At 37.8% G+C, this 12806-nt stretch overlaps 1 protein-coding gene across 6 annotated transcripts in view; it reads left to right on the top strand.

The window, feature by feature from the left end:
• KCNMA1 (potassium calcium-activated channel subfamily M alpha 1) overlaps window positions 1–12806 on the top strand; it is an 845861-nt gene that overhangs the window by 595441 nt on the left and 237614 nt on the right. For all 6 annotated transcript variants that reach the window (XM_077820942.1, XM_077820941.1, XM_077820940.1 and 3 more), the window contains exon 6: window positions 8314–8389. In XM_077820942.1, the coding sequence (XP_077677068.1) occupies window positions 8314–8389 (76 nt within the window). The remainder of the gene's footprint in view (window positions 1–8313; window positions 8390–12806) is intronic.

Below are 12806 nucleotides of genomic sequence, written 5' to 3'. Positions count from 1 at the left end.
CTATGCAAATGTAAACATACTTAAACTGGTTTAACCCTTTTTTAAATCAAGTTAGCTTATGTCAGTAAATTATCAATTTAAACAAAGCAGTTGAAGTGAGGATTATACCAGTTTAAATGTGTCAGTATTAGGAGCTTGCACAGTTTTAACTAGATGGATTTAAATTCAGTTTAGTTAAGCAGTGCAGTTTTTCTAATGTAAAGAATCCTCTTAATGGTACACTAGAAGGAATAGAATCCAGTTCATACAATCTCTTGTGTTGGATCTGCAGGGTTGGGTGTTGTGAAAATCCTAAAGACTTAGTTTAATCACTAAAGTAAGCAGAGATCACTATGATTACACATAGAGAACAGATTTGTTGAGTAAGAAAATGCTAGTTTAACAGAGTCACTTTCTGGAGTAGATCTAGACCATCAGACCATAGGCTTTATGCATTGTGTCCTCTAGATAAGAGAGGTATTTTCAGATTTTTTTTTTTAAAAAAGGGTAGGGAAAGATTAATCACAAATTATATTGCAGTAGATACCCTGTGTTTCTGCTCAAGTCAGCTCACATGTAGAAGACTCCAGCATAAAATTCAGCACTTGAATGAGGGAGAATGAATTGAAAGAAAAGCATTTGGAGTACTCTTCTGGGTGATTTGAATCATTAGCTTCACCAGGCAGGATCAGGATCCAAATTAAATATCTGACACACAGAATCAATCTGAAATCAGAATGGCATTTACTAAAATAAATAGTGATTTGACCTAAACAGAATATATAGAGATTATTCATCATTCAAACAAGGCAATTTAGCAGTTATTCCATATTATGAAGTAATAAGATAACGCATCACTACACAGACAGAATAATTTCCCAGATAGTTTTTGTTAGGTAGGGCTACAAAAATTCCTGTTGTTATATGCAGAGCTGATACGGTTGTGGGAGAGCAAGCTAGATTCCTTTCTGCTTGTTACATCTTCAGAAGTATTGTTAACAATAAGTCCCTATTACAGAATCTTCATTACTGTTGATGTACAAGTCATAAAGAACACGGCTTGAATTTCAGATCCTTGGTGCATTTGTAGGGCTGACAGAGAAATCCTCTTTTTAACTATCGACTGAGAGAATTTGACATGGGATCAGCAAGACACAATAAATAGGGAGCATCATGTTACTGGTTTAATGCAGTTACTTTTCAGAGCTGAGTGGCACTTCATGGAGTTCTTGTATGCACCTGTTGCTGTGACTTAAATTAGACTTGTCATCAAATTAAAGCAAATGTAAGCAGAACAGGTCGTGCTGGGCCTGGACTGATTTTTTTTATCAAGGCACTGAGTAATTCAGCTCATTTTGTTTCTGACAACAGTCTCGGTACTATGTGTGAGTAAAGGATTACCGTGTCCTCTCTCAAAGGAGCATCTTTGATTGTGAGCACGCTTTTGGCATGTCATTAATACAGCACCAGTATGAAGTGGTCTATGGTCTCTCCCTTGAGGGCATACTCAGTTCATCATCTCCTTGCTAAACACAAGATGATGGTGACAATCATCTACTCAGGGCAAACTCATTTAATCTGAGTCTGCCTCTTAAAGTTCATTTCCAGCAGCTGCTGTTTGAAGTCTATTTGAAGAAAGGATTGAAACCTCTGAATTACTTCAGTCTTTCCAGATGCATGTAATTTAATGCACAGGCTAGAGCAGTTAATGCTCAAATGCTTTACATCCCCAAACACATTTACACACATACACCCCTTTCAACAGTAGTCATTTAAGAATGGGATTTCCCCTTTTTCGTTAGTCTCAGTTCAACTAGTTAATTCTACTATCAAGGGGTGCAATTCACCCTAATGCAGAGGAGCCAGGGATGGTCCTCCAGTCCATTTCAGCCCCATGATGAGTTATTTGCACACCCTCTGCATGTTGGCATTGGGCACTGGGATCCAGTGTAACCACCCCCACTGCAGGGAGTCGTTTTGAGTGCTGGGGTATGCAAGATCTGTCTGTGTTTGGTTCTGCACGCTCTGAGGCAAGTGCTGTCGGTGTTCTCAGCACTAGGTCCTTCAGACTGTACGCTTTGGTACATCCCCATAAACACTCAGAGTCTGATGAATGACAAATGGTTGTTTTATTAAAAGCTACCAGAAATAAATGTTGCTGTTACCGTAGACTTCAAGGTACAAACACAAGATGCACCAACAGTTCCTAACTCAGCATCTCATGGGAGTGGGCAGGTGGGGCTCCCCAAGTCTACTGTCAGGATTGCTGACTCCAGGCCACCCCTCTCCCAGAGGCAATCATTCATGGGCCTGAAGATGTCCCTGCCAGAGTTCAGTCCTTTTGTCCATCTTCTTCAGACTGGTCTGCACAGCCCTTCTTGTTTACAGGCCATTCCTGAGTACTCATCTGTTGTGACTGCTGCTGGCCCTTTTACCAGAAAAAGCCTGCTTCCCAGCCCAGCTGTCAGCCCTTCAGTCCCAGCTCCCAAACTGTCCAGTCTTCTCACCATAGTCAGCTGCCAGGATGCTGCCTCCAGCCTTCTGCTCCTGCTCCCTCCTGAACCAGGGCCTACTGACTCTGGCAGTCCTTCCTTTTCCTATTCTGGAAGGATTATAGAGCATTCAACTGGTTGGATGTTCACTGAAGAATTAACGAAGTGTCCAGAGGTGAGCCAGCAGGTTCATTAGAAATGATTCCATGGATCCAGCAGCCCTAACACTCAATGCAAGTGAAGCAGATGAACACAGCAAGTGAAGCAGATTTCAGTCACTCTTCTAGCACATAGGCTATAGTTGTGACCATTGGTGTGGGGGCTGTGATACATTTGGGGTCAAAATCCACAAGTCACTAATAAGAGGTTCTTTTACTCAGGTGTCTACTTGAATGTTTGGTGCAGGATATAAGATTGGTGAATCATAAAATTCTGGGATTGGAAGGGACCTAGAGAGGTCATCTACTCCAGTCCCCTGTACTCATGTGTAGTGTTTAGATGCTGCTTGTAATTATTAGAACTGGGAGTATTGGCTATTGAGAGTCTGAAAGGACAGGAAACAGGAAGGAAGGGGGAGGAGTTGAGGAGGTTGAGTGAAAGCTACCAAGGGTGCAGCAGCAGCTTGGTAAAGAGGTTTCCACTTTAAAAATAAAGTCCTGTTGAAGTTTGTTAATACCTTGGCTGGTTGCTACAACATTCTGGCGATGAGGATGGATCTTCTGCCTCTGAACCCACCTGTACCCTTTCTGCAAAGCCCAGGTGAACCTCCAATTGTTTTTACTGCCTGGATCCATATGTTTGAGATTTATCGGCTTGCAATCAGTGCTACAGAGATTTCTGAAGTAAGAAAGCATGCTCTGCTAATCCACTGCCTTGGAGCAGAAGGACAGCATATATTTTACAGTTTTCCCCTTGCAGATGATAAATATGAGACTGCACTCACTGCACCAAAGAACTTTTTTGTGCCAAAAGTGAATGTAGTAGCTAATCGCTACAGATTTTGCCAGTGTGAGCAGAAACCAGGGGAGACTATAATGCAGTGTATTGCTTCCCTGAGGAGTTTGATTGTAACTTGTGACTTTGGGAATATGGCAGATGAGATGATTAGAGACCAGCTGTCAAGGTTCCTCCCCCACTCTGAACTCTAGGGTACAGATGTGGGGACCTGCATGAAAACCTCCTAAGCTTACTTTTACCAGCTTAGGTTAAAACTTCCCCAAGGTACAAATTAATTTTATCCTTTGTCCTTGGAATATCCACTGCCACCACCAAACTCTAACTGGGTTTACTGGGAAACGTAGTTTGGACACGTCTTTCCCCCCAAAATCCTCCCAACCCTTGCACCCCACTTACTTGGAAAGGTTTGGTAAAAATCCTCACCAATTTGCATAGGTGACCACAGACCCAAACCCTTGGATCTGAGAACAATGAAAAAGCATTCAGTTTTCTTACAAGAAGACTTTTAATAGAAATAGAAGTAAATAGAAGTAAAGGAATCACCCCTGTAAAATCAGGATGGTAGATACCTTACAGGTAGAATAGAGAATCTCTCTAGGCAAAACCTTAAGTTACAAAAAAGACACACAGACAGAAATAGTCATTCTATTCAGCACAATTCTTTTCTCAGCCATTTAAAGAAATCATAATCTAACACATACCTAGCTAGATTACTTACTAAAAGTTCTAAGACTCCATTCCTGGGCTATCCCCAGCAAAAGCAGTGTACCGACAGACACAAACCCTTTGTTTCTCTCCCTCCTCCCAGCTTTTGAAAGTATCTTGTCTCCTCATTGGTCATTTTGGTCAGGTGCCAGCGAGGTTACCTTTAACTTCTTAACCCTTTACAGGTGAGAAGATTTTTCCCCTGGCCAGGAGGGATTTTAAAGGGGTTTACCCTTCCCTTTATATTTATGACACTAGCTCATTGAGAAAACAACCATGCTTCGTGTAAGAGAACGCTTACTTCTAGAACCACAACTTACACTAGAAAAAGCAATAACCATTGCTACTCAGATTGAGTCAGCTACAGCTGAAGCCAAAATAATGAACATGGATACAGGAGGCACAGTCCAGGCTGTGACTCCTTTGCAGAAAAGTTCACTTTTTGCTGCAGACAAACAATTACAAGAGGAAAACTAATAAAAAAACCCACCAAATCAGCAAATTCAAAATACAGTAAAAGCATGCTTTTGCTGTAGATCTCCACAACACCTTGCAAGCTATACAGGATGTCTGGCAAAAGTAGCTCAGTGCAATCATTACAAAAAGATTGGGCATTTTGTTAAAGTATGTTGCAGCAGCCAGTTCACTCAGCAGGTGCATGCAGTTACAATACCAGATGTTACTGTGCTGAGCATGGACAAAACCACTACTGCACATATTCCAGAACAAATAAAGTGCACTGTAAACATTTCCGCCATACCCTTGGGCAAATTGCACTCTATTCAGCTAATCCTAGAATATCAGGGTTGGAAGGGACCTCAGGAGGTCATCTAGTCCAACCTCCTGCTCAAAGCAGGACCAATCCCCAATTTTTGCCCCAGGTCCCTAAATGGCCCACTCAAGGATTGAACTCATAACCCTGGGTTTAGCAGGCCAATGCTCAAACCACTGAGCTATCCCTCCCTCTTTGATTAGTAACTGGAGAAGTGCTGTAAGTGGGAGCGACAATAAGGTTTCCACTGTCCTGTCATCCTGATGTCCCAACTAAGGACTGGCCATACAAATCTTCTATACACCTTTCCCTTATACCCACACATGTTTGAGACCATATCTAATTAAGTCTTAGTCTCCTTTCCATGTTTGGTATTCCGGGAGACCAATGTTGGGATTCCAGCTTGTATGGCCAGTTTATGTCAATGCATTTCACAATGTTTTTGACATGTAAACGTGGGTTTGTTCCATGGATATATATTCCAAAAGCCCATACAACTCTGTCATTTTAAATTTAGTCTGTTATGTAGCCTTTGATTGATTGATTAAATTAATTTAGATTAATTAATTTAGAGTGCAGGAGGTTTGTTTACTTAAGTGGTTATGCAAATGTATTCTAGAAGATGAGATTGGTGAATCACACACAGACATAAGGACTTTATTTAGTACTTAAATACATGCAAGTAAAACAGAAATGCAATATAAGTTTAGGGAAACGATCATTATGCATGCTCACAACCTTCTTAAGACCATCAGAAGCATCAGAGAAGGGAAAGATGTTAGGAAAAGTAAGTGGGAATGATGTTCCAGGTTTCCACCATCCTGTCATCCTAGTGTCCCAACCAGAGGCTGGTCTGACTGTATTTTTGTATCCCTTTTCCTTACTTCCCCCACACATTCAAGACCATATTTGTTTTAGGTCTCAGCCTCCTGCCCATGTTTGTCATTCCAGGGAACCATAATTAAAGTTCTGTTTTCTAGCATAAGATTCTTGCATCACAGATTTCCCAATATTTCCAACACATTAATACATTTAACAAAAATCCATTATTTCGAGCGTAAAATCCCCTTCTGTGGTTTTCTTGTTTATCACAAAATCTTATAACCTTTGAACAAGCACTGTAGGCTAAGAACAACAGTATCTAGGTCTCATACTTTCGTAAAGCCTATAACCGTAATTTTACATTTTTTTCCCTACTTGCATTACAGCCTTAATTATTTTTATTATCAGCATCTGGAAGCATTTCCACTTTCCCTAATATTTGGATTATAGTTTGATTTTAAGCTTAAGCCTTCCAAGATATGTCTGGGGTCACAGGTCAATAGTTCCTTTGTTGTTGATTTGTTTATCACAAGATACATATTGTTAAATCTTATAATTCTAGGTCAAGCACTTATGTGAAAAATTTAGGCCTTCTGCTAACTTGCTAGCCTCTATTAGGCCTCAGATTTATTGCAAAGTCTATTTCCACTATCTATACATTTTGTTTTTTACTTCTTATGTTAGAGCTTTAATATTAGCAATTTTAAGCATGTTAGGTTTTCCTAACTTATACATTTTAGTTTAAACATCAGCGTAAACCTTCCAAGATCAGGAATCAAGGATCAACAGGGGTGTTTCACTATAGGCCCATGGTCTGGCTCCATTTTGGAGGATGTATTTATCCTCCCTAAATTGTTCTGATTAAGTGTGCTTCATGTAGGGGAATTTTATCTAAGGAAAATGATGATGTCCCAACTCAGTTTGAATGGTGAATCCCAAACTTTCAGCAGATGTGCAGGGTTTCAGAAGACGGCAATTTTTTATATAATTCAAAAACATTTTTGAATATTTATAACGTGTTTTTTCTCCTAAAATATCAGCAATTAATTTTTGTAAAAATCAAAATAAATAAACAGTTTAATTGGGAGCACTACTAGTAATACAGGTAGAAAGCTTTGGGTTCCATTCAGAAGGGCACTGAAAAGACTGAGTTTTCCCGTGCTTGTCCTTAATACCTGTACCTATTAATTCCAGAAATAATTAGCTGGAAATGTCGTCAGAGCAGGTTGCTTTAAAATTCCCTCCGTGCTTCCAGTCAGGGTAGTAATATATGTAGGATAGTCTGCCTTTTTATTATGATGGCACTTCCTGTCCTGGCTTCTGTTTGGAAGTGTAGCGATGCATGAAAAATAAACGTTGGCTGAGGAACCTAAACAGGTATTTCAGGACCTTTCTGAAAAGTTTGTTTTAGGGTTTTAGATTCAGGTCCACAGATGAGGAAATATCAGATGCCATGATGATAGTGTTATTTTTACCACATTATTAGCTGATACTAAATTTAAAATGTCAGTAAGGAAGATGCATAAGTTGACATTGCCCTAGGCCCAACCCTAGTGGTCAAACTTCCATATTAAGCAATTTTTATGTAACTCTTGCCCTACTGTGCAATTAAAAAAAAAAAAAAATCCTCAAAAGCCTTCCATTTAACTTTATAAGCTGTATATATAAAATACACAATGTACCTTTACTCATATGCCAAAGATCTTCAGCAAAATTGTTTACTACCAGCATAAGACTCTGTAATTTAAGCCCTTAATCTTTTATGGTATTTTCTCTTGCGCTCTCTCGCTCTCTGTCTCTCTGTCTGGTTCTGCAGCTGTCTGAGAACTAAATTGCTATTCAAGCAACCTGATTTCAACAACTCAATGCTATCTCTTTATAAATATTGTTACTTTTCTAAGAACCAAAGTTCAGTTATTTACTGTAATTGTAACCTGCTTGAAGGCAAATGCAGTAGTTTTACCTTTTTTTAAGCCACAGTAACTACATAACCCTGGCTGAAGTTTTAGAGTTTGGGGTGGGGATATGGAGCATTATAACCTAATAAAAGATTTTACGTCATTAAGAATTACCAATTTAATCAGGCCTACTAATGTCTAGGTTTTTGTTTTGTTTTTTTCCCCCCAAAATCAGGTTATCAGATCTCTTGCCCATAATCTCTTAGTTTTTTGCAAAGCACTGGGGGAGTTGTGAGCTTTCAGCAGTTGTATATCTATATGTGCAATAGTAAGTCATTGTAGAAGAGAGGAATATGGGCACTAAGACTACCAACTAACCACTAAGAAAGGTTTTTTCTCCTTAGCTCTACTTAGCTCTGAGGTAATCATAGCTGTTTAAATTTCCCACACTGTAACTTAGTACTTGAAGTATGCATTTCTGGTAGGGTATAGAAACAGATCTAAATTCAACTGAAAAAAGCTGGTCAAGATCTTGGGACTATTAAATATGGAAGAACACTTCAAAGGTATTTGACATTCAGTATGCTACATACCATTGATTTCATTGATTGTTACCATCATAAGTCTGATGTTATAACAGTATGGGTCACTGTGCACTGGAGTTATGTCTGATTCTCTTTTTATGCAGGTTTAAGATTTTTAAGAGCCCTTAGACTGATACAGTTTTCAGAAATTTTGCAGTTTCTGAATATCCTAAAAACAAGGTAAGACTTTAATGCATACTTAACTTGTCTGTAGTCTGTCTTCTCCAGTTTATAGTCATAGTCACAGGTAATTTCTCCTTTCATAATGCCATTGGAATGAATGGAAGTTATGGTTTGAATAGCACAGACTGAAACTCAATTTTTTTATGTATGTGTACACACACACATCTTTATATATAAATAAAATACCTTTTTGATTTTCTTTCTGTGATGTAATTTTCATTAAAGATACTAGACTCTAAGGCATGTTCATGAGTCAAGTCATGTTTGAGCCTCATCCATGCAGCTATCCATCTTTTAGTAAATGTGATTATTAGTTTAACTGGTGACTAGTTTCATTGGTGAACCTGCTGCATTGGTGAACTAAGTGCCTCCTAATATATGGTCTTCTTTCTCATACAAACATAGGCATCTCTTGTTTTCTAAATTTCCATTGCATCCTGTATTTCTAATGAATGGTTTATCAATTTCAATGTCTCTTTTATATCATCTGTTGATATTTCACTTGATACATTTTTATACCTGTAATATACAAGGGACTGAGCAATTATAAATGTAAAGGCAGATCTACACATTGATTAAATAATCCACCCTTTCACATTCTGAATCCCTACTTTATTGCCTCATTAAATTAGAAATAACTTGCCCATCAAAACACCCAACAGGGAGATGGCAGTTTAGAGATGATCATTATGGTTCTTCATCGTTATGAAAATCTTTGATTTCAAAAACATTTTTTACATTGATTTTTCCACTCTGGATATCTCATTCAGTTCATTGTCATAAATGTTCCTTTAGAAGGATGTTTAAAATACTTCAATTAACTAAAACATTGTTCTTATTTTAACTGCTTTTGTGTGGCTGAACATACTTGGTAAGGTAGGCAGAATGCACATTAGCTGCTACTATGCCCATTAGTTAATCACCTTGAAGCACCATGTGCCATGTTTCACAGCAGCAAAGGGATTAACTTTTTAACATGCATTAAAATACACCAGCTAAAGTATTGGTCTAATGTTCTAGTAATTATTTTTAAATGCTAGAAGTTCAGTTCCACATTAAAATCCCCCTTCTCTTTCCCTATTCATTCATCATCCCATATTTGAGGGTGTGTCACGCAGTTGAAGTTTATTACCCTTAATGAGCAATGAACCCATGTAAATCACCATACTGTTGGTGAGTAAATAGAACCTTCATGTGTACACACGTTCATGACAACCAGCATGCTCTGCAGCCCTTTAAACCTTAAAACTGTTCTCATTAGTCAGCCTTTCATATTGAAAGAGATCCTAAATGACCTAAAGAGATCTGCCTGGAACTGTGTGAGAGTATAGCAAATGTAGTTTTTCTTAAAATAATTAAACTAGTTTAATAAACATACAGAGAAACTACAGTCCTGTAGCCTTAAAATGCCACTGGTCCCGCAGGGAGAAAGTGTAATTGTTACAGAAACTCAGTGTTTCAAAATCTCCTTGCAAAACACAAAGGGTCTTATCCAAAGCCCACTGAAGTCAGTAGAAAGACTCGCACTGACTTCAGTAGGCTTTGGATAAAGGTTCAAATCCCCTTCAGGAGTGGTGGAATTTTAAGGCTCCAGAACAGTAAGTGAAGGGGAGATGCATTAATTAAATAAAAAGAAAAGGAGTCCTTGTGGCACCTTAGAGACTAACCAATTTATTTGAGCATGAGCTTTCGTGAGCTACAGCTCACTTCATCAGATACATACGGTATGTATCTGATGAAGTGAGCTGTAGCTCACGAAAGCTCATGCTCAAATAAATTGGTTAGTCTCTAAGGTGCCACAAGGACTCCTTTTCTTTTTGCGAATACAGACTAACACGGCTGTTACTCTGAAACCTGTCATTAATTAAATGTGTTCCATTTAAAGCTGGCTTAGGACTTGACCCCTTTGTTCATAATAACATTTGTCTGGTGCCAAACTTTACTCCCAAATTAGGTGCTCATCATCTTTGTAATTATTTACATGAATATGCAGACATTCGTAAATCTCCTGATTACTATAAAGCCCTTCAAATCCAGCTTACTTATGTGGCTGCCTTTGTTTTACTCAGTTGATTAACCCAAACTGGTTTATCACTAAACAATTCATTTAATTTAAAAATCATCAAAGGCCTCAAAATAAATTGTTTCATGTGTCCCGCCCTATTCTTGAGCATACAGTAATCAGGCACATCTGATATCTCATAAATATCTGATAAACCCAAAGACAATTTAATAGTATAAAATACTACTGGTGTCCAAAAAGTATCATTTTATAAAATTTGTGGGCCAAACTGGAATAAATGGGTATTATTTTATTGACTTCAATGCAGTTGCCTTCAGTTATACTAGACCTGAAATTAGACCTGGAAGCTTTAGTGGTGGTGGTGATGGTGGATAGAATGTGCAAAATTAACCCCAAAACCTAAAAACAAAAGAAGAAAGAGGGAGGAAAATGTATTTGATAAGCATTATGAATAATAATGGAACAAAATTTACTCACCATGCACTTAAGTATAACTTGTAACCAGACACATCTAGCATAAAAGCCCATTGTGATAGGCCACACATCTGTTGTCATAATAGCAGAAAAAAAATTGTGTGGAATTCTAGCCAGCACCAACAAATGCTGTTTCCATCAGCGATGCTCATAGGTGCTATATATCAAAATTATTCTGTAAATAAAATCAAATGTGGAAAAAGAAAGATTTTCATAATATTTTTGTATTAGTCTTTCAGATGAGATGTAAAACCAAGGTGCTGACCACTTGTGGTTACTAATCATCCTTTAGCACTTTTTCAAGAGTTAGAACAGTTAACTCACTGAATTCCTGTTTTGATTAAATACATTCTGCCTACATAAGTTTTAATAGAAGTTTGTTATATACAGAGGTGTTCCTCACTTTCTGCCCTAAGCTGTGATTTAGAACTGTATGCTGTAAAACAGCTGCTGCATTCTGTCATGCAGATGACTTCACTTCAACCACAGGTGAAGTGTTTCCTGGATAGAGAGCTGTAAAATATTGTAGGATCCTGTATTATGCTTCTGTAGACATTTTAAAGTATTGTTGTTCATCTCTGAATATGAAGGCCAAATATTGTTGAAGCCAATGAGAAATGCATGCACACATAGCAGCTGATTTGCAAAATAAGCCAAATATCAAAAGTCTCAGGATAGAGCCTGAAATGTTCAGCTGCAATAATAAATACAATTTATCATTATCAACACTGAAATAATTGTATTTTAAACATTAACTTTTTGGATTATTTAAACAATTCTGAATGTATTATTTCATATTCCTCTCTTAAAAGTGATCCATGCTTGTGTGAAGAATGCTGTAAACAAATAACATAAGGGGCCATTTTAGTATGTTGTGTGTTGAGTAGCAACATCTATTGACAAATATGGTGTAATACTGATGGGTTATGCAGCACATCCCTTCTTCTCTATCTCATGTGCAAAGACAGTGCCTGTAATATTTGGTCTTGCTGGGGAGGAAGAGAATTCTCCTCCTTTGGACAATATGATTGACTTTAACCCCTAAATTAAAATTACTGCCTGCAAGGTTTTATTTTCTAAATACAAAGTCAGAGAGAGACGCTGAGTGAATGTAGCAATTGAAGGACTAGGATTAAAGGAACAAATCTCATTCATACCGTCAGCAGAAGGGCCATTCATAATACTGTGATCCACAGAGAGCAGCTAGAACACTTTACAAATGGAAAGGGAGTATATTAAACAGGTAGTTGTTGGGTGTTGTGTAAGTATCCGAACATTTAAAAAATGCCTAACTGTTCTTTAGCAGACCCTCTATGGATGCAGAAAGAGTTTACAGCCGACTAGTGTAAACTGAACCTCTAGGAGGCTAACCATGTCCCATATTAATTTAAAGTTTATGTATTTACCTATGAAATGTAATATATCTTTTTCAGAATTGTTAATTTTTTTCTCCCATGTTTTAGAAGATTGAATATAGTTAGGTTTTTCCCCTCACCTTTTTATACAAGGTTGCAATAGAACTACAGGGCTTTAGGCAAGCCTCACAATAAGGGATTTTGCACAGATGTTGGAAAGAGCTTAAAGAGCAGGAAAATGTTTGTGACTAATCTTTCATCTATATTTAGTCTCTGGCAGAAAGACAAGGGTATTTCATAAAGGACAGACAAGGTACAATTATGAATAAACATGCAAAAAAATAAAATAGACCTAAAGAAGAATCAAAGCAATTCTTTAATACCAGTTGTTGTTGTTTGTTGTTTTATTTATTTATTTTATTCATTTGTATAAAGATAGCACCTGGAGGCAGGTTGACATATTATTGCATTATTGAGAAGCTTTCCCTCTCCCTAAAATTCATGGATAAGCAATATTCAGACTTTGATAATGAAGCACTGCATCCTTATGAAAGATGCCTTT

The sequence above is a fragment of the Eretmochelys imbricata genome, chromosome 7 (assembly GCF_965152235.1).
Source record: "Eretmochelys imbricata isolate rEreImb1 chromosome 7, rEreImb1.hap1, whole genome shotgun sequence".
NCBI classification, from domain to species: domain Eukaryota; kingdom Metazoa; phylum Chordata; order Testudines; family Cheloniidae; genus Eretmochelys; species Eretmochelys imbricata.
This window is presented reverse-complemented; position numbering and strand designations above follow the sequence as displayed.